This window comes from Rhinichthys klamathensis, unplaced genomic scaffold (assembly GCF_029890125.1).
Source record: "Rhinichthys klamathensis goyatoka isolate OS25496 unplaced genomic scaffold, OSU_Roscu_1.1 h1tg000082l_1, whole genome shotgun sequence".
NCBI classification, from domain to species: Eukaryota; Metazoa; Chordata; class Actinopteri; order Cypriniformes; family Leuciscidae; genus Rhinichthys; species Rhinichthys klamathensis.
Genome location: NW_026606624.1, coordinates 1189618 through 1208990, shown reverse-complemented (window position 1 = coordinate 1208990; position 19373 = coordinate 1189618). Strand labels below are relative to the sequence as shown.

Below are 19373 nucleotides of genomic sequence, written 5' to 3'. Positions count from 1 at the left end.
GAGTGGGAAATAAGTACACGAATAAGCCACTTAAGCTCTCCTTCAACCCCAGAGACCAAAAGCTCAAGCTGATAGTAGTGACGGGCTTTCCCAAAGAGTGGCTTTTTCGTAGAGAAGTGTGTGCCTGAGGAGAGGCCCGTGTCTTAACGGGCCTGAGCCTTGGAGACGGCAAGGGTCATAAATCCCGCCTCTCCAAAGCCCTCACTGCTTCAACTGCGTTCCTGAGCATCTCCATTGAGTTTTTCTGACCCAGTATGCCACGCTCTAATGCTTAATGGCCATTAGGAACACCCTGGACTTTTATTTCAGTAATGAACAGGGAAGCATTCTTTTGTACAGCAGTCAGGTTGGACAAGTACGACACAACAGAGCTACTAATATAGGGTTTGACACTCTCCCACATAATTACCAGGCATGCTAATAAAAAATAAACTCTATAATTCACAAATTCAAAGACACAAAATGCCAGTTGTGTTCACCATACTTGTGGTTTTCATGAGTAGAAATTGCACCTGGTTTTATGTGTTTTCAGCACACCACAAAATTAGTCCGCCTTCCTTTTCAGGAGAATATAACAAGAGAAGAGATTTCAGGCTAGATTACATCGCATTGAGGAACCATGACCAATAAGTGAGACAGAGACAGACCCTGGCCTGGAAATTCCCTTTCCCACCTTGTTTATGTGGTTCAGCACTGTGCAATTTACATCTGTTTAATCACACACCAGGATCTGTGCTTTAATGCTTATATTGCTTATATAAAGCATGTCCACAACTTGTTTTGCATCAATCTTTAAATACTGCATATAATATGTCTCTGTTTTGTTTTCCAGCTCCTTCTACGGTGTCTATCATGCATCAGGTCAGTCGCACCATTGACAGCATCACTCTGTCCTGGTCCCAGCCTGACCAGCCCAACGGGGTCATTCTCGACTATGAGCTGCAGTATTATGAGAAGGTACCACATAAACACACTTGAGTAATGTATGCCCTTTTAGTGCATTAACGCATGTCATGTCATTTAACATGTTCATAAGCATGCATTATTAATTTTTGGTTATGTGAGGGTGACTTATAAATGATAAGTATTAAAATGATCAACACTATTTTAATATTTTACTTTACATAAATTGAACTAAAAACAAACAAACAAGTAATGCTAATGTATTAAAGTTCCTTGTGAAAAAGGTTGCTGATGTTCGATTGCTGTTTAATTGAGGCTTTTGGCAGCTGTCGGACATGAATAGCGAATTCCTTTTCTGTCGTACTTTATTACAAACGCAGTTGCTCTGCAAAAGGCTGTTGTGGTTCGATCCGGATACCAGTGGCTAAAATAACAGAGATTTCACTGAAGTAAAACAAATATTTCAGTTACAGATTCCTCTCAGTCAGCGCAGGCCACAGAAAACACACACGCTAACTTGTGCTTGAGAAACACGCACACCCACATAGTATGCCGATATTCTTTCAGTCTCCCGTTTCGCTCGCTTTGTTGCGCTGGTTGACACACATAAGACAACCACACCCTTAAATACAACACGCATAGTTTAACAGATACTTTCTGTCTTTTCTTTCTTTGTAATATACACACACACACACAAGCTGACTGTCCCATGGGCTCTGCTCCTGTTCTTACTCTTTCCTCAGACAGTGCTGAGGACCGCCTGTCAAAACACTGCAAAACACTGCAGCAAAGCTCACATCACAGAGCTCAGAAATAGAGCTGACAGGAAAAAAACGGAGCACTCAAGTAGTACATGTATAGACACACACTGAGTCCTACATTCTCTGCTTCTCCTTCACTATCACTCTTTCTCTTCTTTGCTTACACAAACAGACACTCAAGCGGTGTGACAGTGGCCACAGCTTTCAACCCAGACTAATGAATCGTGGCTGGCCTGAAAGTGTCAGCCACCGTTCCTGTGCCCAACACCCTTAGTCGGGCTCTCCTGATGGGGTTTGATGAGATAGATAGCCCTGTTAGAGAGCCATATGTTCTCTTCTGAGTCTCTTGAGATGTCTAAAAATGTGTCTTTACCCTTTTTTTGGTCATTTCTGTTTCAGGACCAGACGGAGCATAATTCTTCCATAGTAAAGAGTCAAACCAACACTGCAGTCATCCGTGGCCTCAAACCCGGAGGCATCTACGTCTTCCAGGTCCGAGCCCGTACGGTGGCGGGGTTCGGACGCTTCAGCGGCAAGATGTACTTCCAGACCATGACTGAGGGTGAATATCTAATCAAAATGATGATAAAACAATGGTTTATTTACCGTAAAACTTCAAATAATAGCCGTGTCCCAAATAGACGCCTGTCTCTTTTACACGCCTGGTGTGGCTGCAGGTTTGGGTAAATAAAGGCCAGTCTCAAATAGAGGCCGGGTCTGTTTTTTTGTTTCGGGTTGCATTTAATCTTATAAAACCCGTCAGATCGTCCGCTTTTTGGCGGCCGGCAAAGCAAATTTTTGTCCCGCCAAAGCCTTTTTTGATCGGTGAGTGATGTAGAATGACTGCGCTTGACAGGGCGCATAACGAGCAGAAAGAGAGAGAGAGAGCGCCCCGGCCGCGCGCGCGCACTCTCACGTCTTCAAACAACACGAGCGCTGTCCTGCTCTCTCTCCCTCGCGCATATTAATCAAAATTAATTGACACGATAGTAAAAGGTCGGAAGACCGCAGTTTCACGTGGAGCATTTGGAGATTTTTAGAGATTAGAGACTAGGCCTACACTCAATGAACAACATCTCAACACTAAATTATAAAGGCCTGTCTCATATAGACGCCTGTCTCAAATACAAGCCGGTGCAGTTCGATGATTTGGGAAAATAAAAGCCCGGGCTATTATTTGAAGTTTTACGGTAATACAAAATCACTTCTTCAAATTTGGCATTCATGGGAATAAATTACATGCATATGATTTAGCCCATCATTTTCCCAGTTCTTATCTTAAGAGCAAGCCTGTGTGTAATTGACTTGCTGAAGCAGATAGTTCATCTACTAATCTAATCGTCTAATGATGATCCATGTTAGCATCTCCAAATGCCCTGTCCTCTCTCTGCTGCATGTTTCTGATTAGATTCAGTATAAATGATATCTTGGGTCAAAAAATGTAAATTTGAACAATTTTTTAGTTAAAGATACTCTACATATTTTAGATAATTATTTATATTATTAATAATATAAATAATAATGGGGGGAAAACATACAAATTTGTTACATAAATAATACTGTTTTGCTTATGTAGTTTGGGCCTGTTTTTAGATTCTGTTCGCAAAACTCTGCAGAGGAAGAATGGTAGCTGAAACATGCCATTGGATGGCCGCCCATCGTTTTGCCCTTCCCAGATCTCCTCATACAGAGGCAGCTGCTCACTCATGGCTCCTTACTCTCTAAGCCGATTATTATGAGCGGAGAGTCAGAATTAGTCTGATCTATCCTCCCGAGCTCTCTCCTGGCATGATGAGAGACAGCAACTCAGCAAGGTGATCCAAACACGGATGTGTCATGCCAGCAGGCTGCGCTCATTTGGAGTGATTTAACCAAGAGTTTTAAAACCGATTAAAAAGGAAGTTACAGTGCAGTTGAATTCACATGAGACCTGATGAAGTTCAGGTTTTTGTTTACTTTCTACATCAGCTTTTGGGAGCTCGGAGCAAGTGTTTAAATGTGGTAAAATCTGGTAGCACGCTAGCAGCTTACTTAGCCTCTAGGGTTGCAGAGTGAGCCCAGGGGGTTGTCTGCGTTGTGAACGAATAGTCTGTAATTATAAACAACTAGAGGAGAACGAGAAAGCTAGGCAGGAAAGGAAGGGAAAAGAAAGTTCCCCAGGCCTTCCCAATATCCCAATCCGTCTGTTTTGCACCAACACATTTCCTCTACCGCCTGCCCATATGCTGCTGTAGCCAAGGAGTACAAGTGTACAGCCCTGTCTGCCTTAAGGTATCTTGCACAGCGCTTCCTGTCCCAGATTCCCCATTGTGAAAGTGGGGAAGTGAGGGTCTCTCACCTGTGTAGACATACACTGCAGGACTCCTGTGCCTCAGTGGAGTCTGAACTTGCTTCAGGCTGCTTCATATATAGAGACACACTGGTGGGGTTTGTCAGTAAGTGCTAACTTTTGGATTTGTGTGTGTGTGTACCTACAGAGGAGTACAACACTAGCATTCAAGAGAAGCTGCCTCTCATCATTGGCTCGGCGGCTGCTGGACTGGTCTTTCTCATTGCGGTGGTGGTCATCATCATCGTTTGCAACCGGTGAGTTCCTCTGTGTGTGTTTTAAACATGTAAACCATTAGCATAGCTTTCCCCCAATTATACCAACAACATGTCAAAATCTTACGCCTTTGTCCTCATTTGCTTCATTAGTGGACATTTACAGAGCAGCAGAGCTCGTAAAAACTCTAATGATGAGGTTGTGTTAACAAGATGATGGTGGGCGGTAGTAAGTGTTGTTTTCATGGCATTAGCACCTTTTTAAACAGTACAAGTAGAGCTGTTTGCCTTTGTTCTTTCAGACGTGGGTTCGAGAGAGCGGATTCAGAATACACGGACAAGTTGCAGCACTACACAAGCGGCCACAGTGAGTACTTAGGACTTGACAGTACTATACACACACTATGTATACATTTCTTCGTACCCTGTCATTCAAAAGTTTGGGGTCAGTAAAATTTTTTGTTTAGGACTGTTTTCAATGTTGAAAACATGTTTCTGTTCAAACCGGGATACTTTTTTTCAGGGTTCTTTGATGAATAGAAAATTCAAAAGTCTTTAGTGTCACATTTAGTGCATCATTGCTGAATAAAAGTATTTATTTCTTTCAAAAATTTTACTAACCCTAATCTTTTGAATGGTAGTATGTATTTTTGTATTAATGTATTTTTTTCTCCATACTTTATTTTGTTACATACATACAAACACTTACTAAAGCACTCTCTTACGTTTACCCACTTCAGACACCTCTACTGTATCTCTTTCACTGTCAAACACACTGGGCCCTATCTTGCACCCGGCGCAAATGACTTTGTACACTGACGCATGTATCATTCCTATTTTGCACCCGCGCAAAGCGGGCTTTTCCCTCCACAGACGCATGTTGGTAAACTAGGAAATTAACTTGCGCTCCCTGGGCGGGTCGGCGCAAAAAGGAGGCGTGTTTCGGCGCAAGCATTCCCTAGTGCTATTTTGCAGTTCCAGAAAACAATTCCGCCACTGACCAGATAAAACCTAGTCTAAAGTCAGTGGGGCGTTGCGCGTTGTTCATAATGCTATTTTAAGCGCGCATGCTTGGCCATGATGTAGCGGGTGCACAACGCGCATATACACTTTGATTCTCTCATCAACACAGATGCAGCAGTTTTTATTTTTGCAAATCATACATTACAAGGAAAAATATTAACACATGAGGGAAATCATTGTGGTGTCCATGAAGATGTAATAAAATTTAGGCCTAAATCTAGCTTACACATTTACCCAAATTTTTCAGGCTAATTGTAGTAATGACGGATCAGACCTGTTTGCCCAATAGTGGCAAGACACATATGTATATAAAGACATCTGACAAATTAGTTTGTCCGTCAAGAACCATGAAAAAAAAAATCTCCCATCCCCATACAACATCACTTCTCTGTCTTTCACTGCCCTCACAAGAACGTCGGTCTCCTCGGCTGTGAACCGCTCCTGGCGCGCGCTTGGTAAATCCGCCATAATAACAACAATCCACCATGCAACATGCGCACCTGCTCTTAAAGGGTATGTTGGATGACGCTCTGATTGGTTTATTTCACGTTACGCCCAAACCACACCTATGAATAATGAAGCTACTTCAGACCAACCCCTTTTAAACTTGCGTCGGGCGCAAGAGTCATTTATCCCGCCGGTAAAATAGCAACAGCGCCCAAGACCCGCCCACAAAGTTACTTAAGCTTCGCGCTTGCGTTTCAGATCGTTAAAATAGGGCCCACTGTCTTAAAGTTAGACCTCTGTTTCTCAAGATTCATCTGTGAAATATTAATCCCAGTTTCCCTCAAAAATCTCATCAGAGAGCCCATTATATCCACTTTCCCTACGAGCGATTTCGTTGTTTGTCTTTGTTCTTTTGCTTAGTTCTTTTTCCGCCACTTGTTTATTTTCCCATCACAGTAGTACACAAATCTAATGCAAAAAGAGCTCAGTGCCAGGTGTTTCAAAGTTAGTAAGATCCATCAAAGATTAGTCAGAAAATGAGCAATACTTCAGTAAATACCATCTTAGCCTCGGAGTGCTGTTCCATTTATAGAAATAAATCTTTAAGATTCTCTCGAGGCAATAATTTAAAGCTAAGCTCGCTCACTTGCTCTTGCTCACTCTCTCTCTGAGGGCTTATAGTTTATCTCTCTCTTGCTCACTCTGCTGAATGAAAATGGTCTGGCACTTTTCCTCAAGTTTTATTTCTATTTGCCCTTCCTTATCAATTTAAACAGCTTTTACGCAGTGTAATCATTGGTAAAGGACTGCTGTAAATGCTGTATTTATTGAAATAATTTCTGGAAGAGTGTGGGGCTGGTAAAACCTAGAAAAATCAAGGACCGAATTCATCCATTAGTGCTCAAGAGAAGAAAGTGCTCTAATTCTCTCTCTTCTCACTTGTACTTGTCTTGTTCACGCTTTCTTTCTCTTTTGCTTACCCAGTTTTTTTTATCTTAAAAATGGGAAAGTTTGCTAAAAATTAAAATTCTGTCACCATTTTTGTTTTCTTCGGTAAAAAAAAGGGGCAATGTTATGCAGAATGTTTGTGCTGCTCTTGTCCATATCATGAAAGGGAATGGGAAAAAGAGCAGCATCAACATCAACACAATTTCCGTATGTGCTCCACGGAGGAAAGAAAGTTACATGGTTTGGAACAAAGTGAGGGTGAGTAAATGATGACAGATTTTCATTTTTGGGTGAACTATCCCTTTAAAAGCAAGCTCTACTCAGAAGAACATTCTCCAGCGTAGCACATACACTACAACCTCATGATTTTATAATAGTTTGACGTTCGCAAATCCTTTGACGTTGGATGCCATTCACTTCTCTCGCTCTATTTATCTTCTCCTTGTCTGTTGTGAGAATACATTTATCAATTCCAAAATGTCTGTGCAGCCAGATCACCAATTATATATATATATATATTTTTTTTAACTCTCCAGCTGCAAGAAAACACAATGTCTATTAAAATGCCTTTGGATAGATTTGGAGCCGAGAGGCTGAATAATCTGATTTAAGGCAGGAATGACACACACATGAGTCCCCACACATTTAAGTTCAACTTAAGCCAATTTACCTGCAATCAAAAGCCATTTGATTGGAAATTGTTGATAAATGGTCTCCATCAGGGACTATGACACTCCAGAGCTGATACATACATTAAAATGCCTTATCTTTCTCCTTGCGAATGCTGTTACACTCCACTGACTGCAGTCATGAGCTACTCCAATGTCAGGCTCAGAATCCAAAGCTACTGGAAAGCCAGCCATTCCCAAAATTTCCAAAGACCCACATCACTAATGCTTTCAAACATTTACACTGACTATTCTGATGTGCTGCTGTATTGTATATAGTATTTTAAATTAGTTTGAAATATTATAGCTGTTTTTTTTGTTTTTTTTAAGTGTCACCAGGAATGAAGATCTACATTGATCCATTTACCTACGAAGACCCCAATGAAGCTGTGAGGGAGTTTGCAAAGGAGATTGATATCTCGTGTGTGAAAATTGAGCAAGTCATTGGAGCAGGTAATCAAACCTCCAAACATCCAACAGTGTTTTACCATGAAGCTTTTCTTGTGCCTTAACCTAAATAACAATCCACTTGTCTTTATCCAAAGGAGAGTTTGGAGAGGTGTGCAGTGGAAACCTAAAGCTCCCAGGAAAGAGAGAGATGTTTGTGGCCATCAAAACACTGAAGTCAGGTTACACAGAGAAGCAGAGGCGAGACTTCCTGAGCGAAGCGAGCATCATGGGGCAGTTTGATCACCCCAATGTCATCCATTTGGAGGGAGTGGTGACCAAGAGCAGCCCCGTCATGATCATCACTGAGTTTATGGAGAATGGCTCATTGGACTCTTTCCTCAGGGTGAGGATTTTTGTGATGCAAACTATATACCCTAATTGAAAGCAGTGATAAATTAATGTTTATATATATTTAATGTGTGTATATATATATAATTTATAATATTAATATAAATATATTTAATAAAAAAATGTCATACTATACATTATAATATTGTTTTGCCTAAATTCACCTTTTTTTAGCATTTAAAACAATAGATTTTTGTTTGTTTTATTTTTTAATATATTTAGATAAAATAGTATTGAATTTTAATATCAGCCATTTATCATTTATTGTCCATTACATAATTATAATCTTATTAGTTGTGTCTAGGATTTTAATATTGTCCGTCCCTAGTACTTCAAAATATACAAGTCAAAATATGCAGGGCAATATGTGTGAACACTCATGGACAATGACTTCTTTGAAACAGACCTTCTGAATGAACTGATTCTTTATAATAATGTGGATTTCCCCAAGCAAACAAAAGCTCAGTAACATAAACATGCTTCAAATGCTGGTTGCATTGAAGTGATAATCTCACATCAGCAGGTGTGTATGCGCATCAGCATGCTGAACATCATACAAATGTTCACTCCTAATTTCTCATGCTGTCCATCAGGTAATTCTCCACAGGGTCTCTCTGTAATACCCAGCTGCCCCCTGCCGCAAACATCTACTCTCAGTATTGATTCCAGCTGTAGGACTGTTGTAATAAGCTCAATACTCTTCCATTCATCTCTACGGGTTGCCACACTAACATTTGCTTTAAGACGGTCTCTTTAAAGAATTCGTTGAATCGTTGCTCTGTGGTTAGTCATGCCCTCATTTCGCATTGGTCACGCTCTCTCGGCCATGTTCTCTGCATTACAAGCATCAGATGAGCGTTTTGTCTTATAAACTGAGCCGTCATATTTACTTCCGTCCTATATCGTAGAACACACAGAATAAGAAAATTGTCCTTAGTGTTTTAATTTGAAAACTCTTAGCTTGAGGAAACATCTCTCTGCAGTTTCCCAAAACAGCATCCATCCCTGCAGACGCATTTAGATGATTAACTAAATCATACGAGTGCAAAAACCATCCAAATCCCCGCTTACAGAACAGCGTGGGGGATGATAAGAAAATGGCTCTGTCAGACTATGACTGGCACGCGTCAATTTGATTTCAAAGCAGAGCTGATGTGGATAAAATAGGTGTCCGGATGCCTTGATCGCTGCTAATTGGCCTCACTGTGTATTGCGTCGAAAATATGCCTTTGATTTATGTAAATATGTAATCTTTAGGGAAGGAATGATTTATTTTGCTCATTAGTAAGACTTTGCCTCTGATCTATCATGAGAGAAAACTTATTTTATCCTTGACACATAGCTTTTCGATGTGTTAGTCTCAGGAAGTGTAATTATCTGAAACAAGGAACCTCTATGATTATGTAGTTTAAACAAAGGCAAGTAAACAGGAACCAAACGACCTGCCATTTGTTAGATATTTGAAATGAATTTATTTCTTCTCACCACAATCAGATCCAGCTCTTGCTAACCTCTGTAATTGTGAGGTTGTGATGTTATTTTAGCTGTTTGGCCAGCCAGTTGTTTCGCTCGTGTTTATACTTGCACAGCCCACACCATGACAGAACGCACATGCCCTACCGTGCCATAGCGTGAGGAAAAGATTGATGTCTGGTAATGTAAGTAGAAGTAAGAGTGAAAAATTACAACAAACACCTCATACATCAGGTTTACTCTGGGTTTAAATCACAATTCTATGTTAAAAACGTTTGAAAAAGACCAGCTAATGTGTCATAAAATGCTCTAATAACGTCAGTTTGGTGGCGTGCGGGAGCTTTGAAACGCCTCAGATCTTTGTGCAGCCGCACAATTGTGTTGTTTTTGCAAGACTGTCATCCATTTCTGACAGAACGCCGAATTCTTTGAAAACAACACATCTCTGTTGTGGCACCTCACTATGACAGCAGATGACAACATTGTGTGTTAGTGCTGAAGCGCTAGAATGTGAGTCGGATGGGGGGGCTCTACGCTAACCTGTCCTTCTTGCATTGATCCAACTTCCAATATTGTTTTGTGGGGATTAAGAACCATGAGAAGAGAGAGAAATTCAAAAAGGTATGCTGCCAAAACTTTCAAACAGATTTGAGAAACGTCAAACTGAAAAGTTAAGCACAGCTTCACAGAACCGGCAGCAAAGACATGTCTGAAAAGAAACAGCACGGATAGAATAATTCACGTTTAATCGGAATAAAAAGAATGTTTGCTTGCTCAGACTGCAGATCCAAATAACTTTGGGGTGAAGAATCCCTCCAATTAAACTATAGGCAAACACTGTGAGCAGATTAGAGTGCCAGGCTGTATTTGCGAAGGATTTCAGCTTTATGAATAATGGATGTCGCTTAATTGCTGTGGAGGGTGAGGAGAAGTTCGATGAAGTCGACTTAACATGGGGGAAGGGTTTGAGCGGGACACAAGCAGTTTAGAGAAGGAATGGTTTGTATGCGACACGGAATGAAGACATCGTATGGTTCTTTCATGCACCGTCTAATGCTTTCCGCCTCTCTCCACTTGACGCGTGCGTGTCTGTCCACACTGTGCCGGCTGCACTCGTCGTCTCTGATCAGAAGCTGAATGCTGCTTGCCTCATGGCTGTCTGCGGAGGGTCTGCAGATGAAGGCAGCTGCAAGCACAGCTGGGTCAGAAACTGCTGGACCTCCTCATGAGCAAAGGGCTTTTTGACCACCATGGTCAACAGCTGCAAGATTTGCCACGGGCCCACATTGATCATCGCATGTCTGATCTAGCATTGCGTAGCATAAACTCTACCAATCCTCACCAGAGTGTTTGCACAGCCAACCCAATCCAGGCTTGACTCAATGCATTGTGTTCGGTCTCTTATCTGACTGGGCACACTAGACATTAACCGTGATTTCCACTGCTTTATTCTTGTCTTAGTGCTGTTGTTTGGGATTTATAGGTTGACCAGGAGAGATATCTGTAGCACAATTTCATATAATATTTTTTTGTGCACTTCACCTTTACAAAAGCCTTGTATAAGAAGTTGGGCTGTGAATTGTTTTCAAGAAAAGATTGTATCTAATTAATCAGTTTTTTAATTGTGATTAATAGACTAGAACTTAATCATAAATATATTTACACATTGAATCCTCAAATTAATGTAGAAACAACATAAAAGAAGAAGGTTTTAAATAATAAATGGTGTATTTTTACTATCAAGGCCAGTAGTGGCGAAATACAAATAATTACATCATTTAAAATAATATAAGAAAGTAGTTTTTAACATTTAATAGGCCTAAACTTAACTTATCACTGTTTTTGTTTATCATTTATTAATAAATCAATCTTATAATCAATCTTATTAGTAAATATTATAGCAATTTAGATAAACTATACATAGACATGCACTAACAATCATCAGATAACTTGCTATAAAAAGTCACATTTGGTTCTGCTTTTATTTAGTGTGAAATTAAATTTGAGATTATGTTTCTTTGTTATTGAGAATTTAGTGCATTCTGCCCTTTTTTTGCAATCATTTTCATGCTAAATAAATAATAAAATCACTACTTGAAACACTTATCTTTATGTCTTGACCCATTTCAATTCTGTACGTGTTTACAGCAAAATGATGGGCAGTTCACTGTGATTCAGCTGGTGGGCATGTTACGAGGGATCGCCTCTGGGATGAAGTATCTCGCAGACATGAATTACGTGCACAGGGACCTGGCCGCCCGCAACATCTTAGTTAACAGTAACCTTGTTTGCAAGGTGTCTGATTTCGGACTCTCCCGCTTCTTGGAGGATGATACATCTGACCCCACCTATACCAGTGCCCTGGTGAAAACTCTTGTTTTATTTGATTTGCAAGTTTCATGTAAACTTGTGCTTTGATTTGAGATTATGTTTTTGATTTGGGTTTATACAGGGTGGGAAGATCCCTATTCGATGGACTGCCCCAGAGGCCATCCAATATAGGAAGTTCACCTCTGCTAGTGATGTATGGAGCTACGGGATTGTCATGTGGGAAGTGATGTCGTATGGAGAGCGGCCATATTGGGACATGACCAATCAGGACGTAAGTACCTAAGTGCTTACACTACTGTTCTAAAGTTTGGGGTCAGTAAGATTTGTTTAATGTTTTTGAAAGAAGTCTTTTATGGTCAAAAAGACTGCATTTATTTGATCAAAAATACAGTAATACGGTAATATTCTGAACAAGTATCACAATTAAAAAAAAAAACATTCTATTGATTTATTCCTGTGATGCCAAAGCTGAATTTTCAGCATCATTACTACAGTCTTCAGTGTTACATGATCCTTGGATTTGGTGCTCAAGTAACATTTCTAATTATCAATGTTGAAAACAGTTGTGCTGCTTAATAAGCTGAATAAAAATATTTATTTCTTAAAAAAAATAAATAAATAAAAATGTACTGACCCCAAACTTTTCAATGGTCGTGTAAATTTATTCTGCGGTTTCATGGTTAAGGAATTTGAATTCCTAGTTTTAAACAGTTATACAATTCTTTTTACTTTAGTTAGTTATTCAAATCTTCCAATTTCTGTTCCAACCTCATAACCTTTTCAAAGCTCCACATCCTCCATCTTTATTAAGTATAACCACCAATTTCTTATAAAACAATTTTTCAATAGAAGCAGTCAAACACTCATGCCAGAGACTATTGGTCGGTTGCCGTATGTTAGCGCGTGATAGATGAGCGCTGTGCTGCAATGTTGAATCAGAGGCTAAGGTAAACAGCAGAGCGAGCACGTCGTAAATCTGCCCATGTGCTGCTCTGCTGTATGCAAGGCCAAACCTCAAACCCCAAACACTGCATGAGCGCTATCAGTCTTTGCAGAATCAGCCGCACCGATCATCACATCCCATTGATTGGCATCAGAATGCAGAAGACGTAAGGATTTGCGTCAAGAAATCAAAATTTGGCGGTTTAAATAAGAGGTTTGGACTGTATTTGTGTTTGTTTTGGAACGTATGCTCTTCGTGGCTACATCATGTGACATTGAGAGTGTCTTCAAGCTATTGTCCTTGTATTGTGTCAAAGGGGATCTTTTAGTCTCTATATGCATCTCTCATATAGGCTACCACAAAAATTCACCTGTACTTCACACTCACTTCCTGATGAACAAAAAGACAATTTCACATGCAAAGCACTGTGCCACACTAAACATTCCCTGCCCTTGAAGACAGCTCCCATTTCTAGCATCCCTCTGGGTGGCTGGGAAAAGGCAAATTATGGGTCCAGATAATGAAAATAGTTTCAAATTGAAAGTGTGAACGCTAATGCGCTAAGAGGGAGCGCAGATCTCGCCTGTTATCTTATTAGCAGCTCCAGATAGCGTCGCGGTCCTCCCATCGGGCTGGCCGTTTGAGGCGCCTGGATGAGATTAATCAGGCCTTGAATGGAGTGCCGTAATGGCTACGATAATGAGCTGGGGAACGACGGGTCTCACTCGGGTCCTGCTCGCACTTTTCCCTTCATGGCCGTGCATCTTGTTCCAGGCCACCAAGGCCGCTTGAAGCATCCTGTTCCATTCAAATGTGACGATACATCCATCGGCTCGGATAAACGCTCCATGTCTGTTTTGCACATTTAGTGACGCTACACAGTTAATTTGCTGGAGATGTATTTAAGTTTTATTTAAGTGACATTCCTAATTTCCTGTAACAACTTGCAGCACATTTTCCAAATGTACAATTTAGTCAGCGTGTATATTACAGGCCATGTGTTAATCATATTTAATCTGACAGATGTTGCATGATTGGAAATGAGTAGGGCGGGAGGGAGCCAGACTCGGGCTGAAGGCTGCCAAAAAACTTAGTAACTCTAAGACTGTTCTTTTTTCACATTTGATCAGAGAGGAAACGCATGCACTGCCAAATTGTTGTTATCAGCACCCTTATAATCATGATCTATTAGCTGATTTTAGGAGGTATTTAGATAGCAGCTGACTGTGACCGCTTATTTATAGTCTGTGTGTGTGGTTGTGTAAGTGTGAAGGGTGAGTGTGATCGTGTGTGTGTTTGTGGCCAATGACAAATGGCTTCCTTGTGTCCCCCTAAGACCCAGATAATGATCACAGTGCATTTATGAAGACTGCAGATCAATCCTCTGTCTCCTGTGGTGTTACAACCCCCCGCCCAGACGCTGGCTCGTATCTACTGCCACCTGCCTTGCGCCATGCCGACAGCTCCTATCAAAACAATGTTTTATGGCAATACATTACATTTATTTCAATTAAATTCATTTCAATGTGTTACAATTCCAAGAGTTAAACGTACTGATTAACAAACACCAGGCCCGAGAAACAATTAAAGATGTTAAGAGCGTGACCACATATTACGTTGTGATGCTTGTGCAGGCACCCTGAGTTCATATCTGCCTCATGTCATTTCCCGAAACCATCCCTCCCTCTTTCCCGCCATCGTTTGTCACTTGCCACTGAAATTTTAATATATAGTGCTTGAGATTCATCAAGCGTATCTTTCTCCGCCCCTCTTAATAACAGGCTAGAGACCCTTACGGATCTGTGTCTCCCTCTACAGGTCATCAACGCCATTGAGCAAGACTACCGGCTACCCCCTCCCATGGACTGCCCGAGTGCCCTCCACCAGCTCATGCTGGACTGCTGGCAGAAAGACCGCAACAACCGGCCCAAGTTCAGCCAGATTGTCAACAACCTGGACAAGATGATCCGTAACCCCAACAGCCTGAAGGCCATGACTCCACTGTCATCAGGGTGAGTTAGAAAACATGCAGAATGTAGTTTTCTTGGATTATCAGAAGCAGATGAGTCGTGGTTGTAAAACCTAGTGGGCTGCCCAGTCTGACAGCATTTTAGTGCATCACTGATGTGAAGGGTGTTTCAAAAGATATGAATCAACTAGGGCTGCAGCAAATCATCGGTTAATCTTGTCTGCGCACTATGCAAGGAAAATATCTGTCAGTCAACTCACATTAAAGAAGTGAATAATTTGACCTTAGTGGAAATAGCGGAGGACGCAGTGTGAGCTTCTGTGGGGAAGTTGTCCTAAACGCGAGAATGCGTCATATTAGGGGCTTCAAAAATTGGTTAATGTGACGGATGCGTGTGCAGTTTAATGCATATGAGACACGTTTTCCTCAGCACTTAACTTGTATCCTTATTTGTAAATATTAGTCATGCAAGTGGAATACAAATTTTAGGATTAAAATGTAATACTTTTTTAATTAAAATTAATTTGGGATTTTTTATCATTGATGAATCGAATAAATAATCAAGATTAATCGATTATCAAAATAATTTTTAGTTCGGACCCTAAGAGCAACATGATGCTACCTTCTAAGATACCTTATTTTGAGAAAGCAACAGACTGAGTGAATATTTTTTTAAATGTGTTTTTCTCTTTTTAGGAAAAAATATCAGAAGTTAAATATATGTTACCAAATATATCTTTGCAATAGCTTCATGCTAACATCATATTCTGTTGTAATAAATTCACGTGTAGTGTGATAGGGAAGTCACCTGCAAGGTTGCAGCTCTCTAAGCTTTGAAACGGGGCATACGTTCAACACTTTGACTCATCTGACATAACTTGTGCAGTGTAGTGTGCAATAGTCATTACAATAAATCACATTTATGTGGAATGTCACAGAGATGTTTAAACAAGTTTCTACAGTATTTAGTTTATGGAGACACATTGCCTTTTTGGAAAAAGTAAAGACACAGACGTGAAACTTTACACTATGGTATGCCATGGCAGCATCAAGGGATCGTAATGGCGTTTTCCGTCTAACCGCTGCACATACATAATACTGTATTGTTTGGAGAGGAGTGCAGATCCATCCATGTTACATGATATATGTGTGGCTACAAAAACAGCTTTATTACTTGCTTTGAAGTTTCTTTTTTAAGGTATTTAGTATTACACCCTCGCCATTACACTGAAGTGTATGCCTGTTTGCATGTGTCCTTTTGTGTGCGTTTCATATATTAGGGGGAATTTTCTACGCCTGACCTTTTGCCAGAACCGTCTCGCTCGCATCATTCAAGGCATATTTACAAAACCAAATGGAATATGACCTTAATAGAAATGTCTTTAAACAGCCTCCTTCGAAATTATTACCATACTGTTTTCAATCTGGGGTCAATGCTTTGGTTTAAGTTCTGATACCTGTGGTAGACTTTATTAATGCTGTCAGTTATTTCTTTTGGAATTGAATTGCTACGTCCATAAATAAAATCAACTGGGTATATGGGTGATAGATCAAATCATTATTGAAAGCTTCAGGCGATCATGAACTTCAAACAATAGTAAAGCTGGTAGACGAAGACGAAGTGGGCAACACTCTAGTCAGTTTCTTGTGGACAAATGTAAAGTGGCCCAGTTTTTTCTGTCATTACACTGATGGTGAGAGGCTTTGGTTTTGCGCGATTCCCACCAGCTCTTTTTGCCTCGAGGCTTATATGCTACAGTAATGTTGCTAGAAAGTACAGTCATCTGGGGACATTAATTGCATTTTTTTGAAGAATTAAACAGGGCAGAGGATATTTTGCACTTAAATTCTTCCCTAACATCTTTTTGTCCTCTCCAGAGATTGAATTATATTGACCCAAGAAATAATATAGCTCAAAAATCCCAAGCGTGTCACAATTGCCAAAAATATGCACAAGATAATTTTTTTTTTTCATTGATGATAATATGGCAAATAAATGTGAACCACATGTAGTTTAGGGGGATTTTTTAGTGTGTACTTGGTGGCTAAAGGCTATATTTACTGCAACAGTGTGACTCATGTCTCTCTCTTTCTCATTGCCTTCCAGTGTGCATTTGCCCTTGCTTGACCGCAGTGTGCCCGACTTCTCTAGCTTTAGCACTGTGGATGATTGGCTGGACGCTATTAAGATGGGCCAGTACAAAGACAACTTTGCCAATGGCAACTTCACCAGCTTCGACCTCGTTTCCCAGATGACCATGGAGTAAGTGTTATACCTACGATAGAGAACAGCCTGGAATACAGCCATACTTTGATCACCAAGTCAGCAGAACCTCTGTCTAGGGAATCTTTTACTCCATAAGTGCTGACTATCAATTCATAATTTGGCTCTTGCTTTTAACTCACTGCACAATTTGGTAAAGTATAATATTTCATAGTATATAAAATACAAATATGTGTATATATACAGTATATATATATATATATATATATATATATATATATATATATATATATATTCTAGCATTCAAAAGTTTGGGGTCAGTAAGATAATAATAATAATATTAATAATAGTAGTAGTAATAGTAAAAAGACTATAAATAATAAGTCAATAAATTGACTAAAAGCGGCAGTAAATACATTTTTAATGTTACAAGAGATTTATATCTTGAATAAATGCTTTTTTTAACTTAATATTCATAAAAGAATCCTGAAATGTATCACAGTTTCCACGATTAAGCAACATTGATAATAATAAGAAATGTTTCTTGTGCAGCAAATCAGCATTTTAGAATGATTTCTGAAGGATTATGTGACACTGAAGACTTGCTGAAAATTTAGCTTTGCCATAGGAGGAAATTACAGTTTGTTTAAATTGTATTTCACATTACTGTTTTTACTGTATTTTTGATCAAACAAATGCAGCCTTTGTGAGCATAACAAAAAATGGATTTGTTTCTCTTTCAGAAACAAAAAAATCTTACTGACCTCAAACTTTTGAATGGTATATTATAAATATATATTATAAAAAACATTTATACATTAACCTAGATTAATACATGCTGTTAAAATGTAGTTCGTTGTTCATTCATTCATAATATTTTATGCATTAAATAAAGTTAAAGAAATTGAACCTTATTGTAAAGTGTTACCATTTATGTAAATGGCAGCCTTTTGCAGTGTAATGATAAATGCACAAGGCCATATTACGATTTCAGTTTTAAGATTGATTGTGTAGCTGTACTGTTCAATCTCCTTATTATCCCCTTTGTCTTTTTTCAAAATGAATTATCAAATGCAGTCTGAAATCATTTCTTAGTGATTAGACACAGTCTGGGTTTAAATTCAGAAACAAATTGTATATTTCCTCATCTTTGTTGCTGGCTGTCAATCACAGTGGAAATGGGAGCCAGAGAAATGCACGCTTAGATTCCTGTCTTCTCCTCTCCTCACCTTAACTGCTACCTGGCCAAACCAGACACGGCGTGAAAACAAAGGAGGTGTTGTTGTTTTAGAGACGCTTGGATTGTGCAACAAACAGGGTGATGGGGATAAAGGAATTTACCAGTTACTCAGTCTTGAACTAACATGCTAAGTTTACTTTGGCTTAATGTGCTGAAGCCAGTGAATAAAAATGTGTTACTACAGCATTATGGTATCTGCCTTCAGAGTGCTCATGTTTAATCTCGCCTCTTTCTCTCTGTGTGTGTTTGTACGTAGGGACATTCTCAGGGTCGGAGTGACACTAGCAGGTCATCAGAAGAAGATCCTCAACAGCGTTCAGATGATGAGGGCCCAGATGAACCAGATCCAATCGGTAGAGGTTTGACCACATGCCACGATTAGACTGGGAGGAGGACAAGAGGAGGCGGCGGAGAGCCAACGTGAAGGGATGGGGCGGCAACCACAGACCCTAAGCCTGATTTTCCTTCTGGACCACCTAGGATATGCACCTGCCCCCTCCTCCGAAACACTCTCCTTCTCCATCTGTGACATCTGAATCCCCCATTAACCCCCAGACACCCTAATGGGCTCGACTCGGGAAAGCTGCGTCTGGAAAATATGGTCACAACACCTGATCATTTAGCTTTAGCCGCCACCAATCACAGGATCACCGTTCAGTTTGCCAGCAACTGGCTCCGCCCCCTTGAATTTTCCTCTTACTTTTTCCAGTTTTATTCTTTTATTAATTTTTTTATTGTCTTCTTTTTTTAAAAAGAGTTTTTTGTAAAGAATTTTTAAAGCTATGAAAATAAGGAATCTATATAAATATATATAGATTGGTGTAAACTTGCTGACTGAATATGTGGACTAACTCGAAAGGCTACCCTTTAAAAGGGCAATGAAGAAACAGGAGATAAAAAAAAACTTCACCTCACAATACATCCTTCTGATTTTCTTTATTATATTTTAGGAAAATCTTGAATAGAAAGAAAGACTGTCTGATTAGTGGATACACACGGGACAACCTGCGGGACCTTGATCCCTGTCCCCTCGCTGACAGCCGAGGGAAAAGTATGTGAACACCATGAAATGGGACTTAATTTCGGCAGCTGATACTGCCT

The 19373-nt window shown here is 39.9% G+C and overlaps 1 protein-coding gene across 2 annotated transcripts in view; it reads left to right on the top strand.

Moving 5' to 3' along the window:
- ephb2b (eph receptor B2b) overlaps positions 1-18991 on the top strand; it is a 172202-nt gene extending 153211 nt beyond the window's left edge. For both annotated transcript variants that reach the window (XM_056251376.1, XM_056251374.1), the window contains exons 6-16: positions 833-957; positions 2064-2226; positions 4142-4250; positions 4511-4575; positions 7625-7747; positions 7840-8087; positions 11714-11929; positions 12018-12167; positions 14658-14851; positions 16916-17071; positions 18529-18991. In XM_056251376.1, coding sequence (XP_056107351.1) covers positions 833-957; positions 2064-2226; positions 4142-4250; positions 4511-4575; positions 7625-7747; positions 7840-8087; positions 11714-11929; positions 12018-12167; positions 14658-14851; positions 16916-17071; positions 18529-18637 — 1658 coding nt within the window. In that variant the 3' untranslated portion in view covers positions 18638-18991. The remainder of the gene's footprint in view (positions 1-832; positions 958-2063; positions 2227-4141; positions 4251-4510; positions 4576-7624; positions 7748-7839; positions 8088-11713; positions 11930-12017; positions 12168-14657; positions 14852-16915; positions 17072-18528) is intronic.
- Positions 18992-19373: the final 382 nt, after the last annotated feature.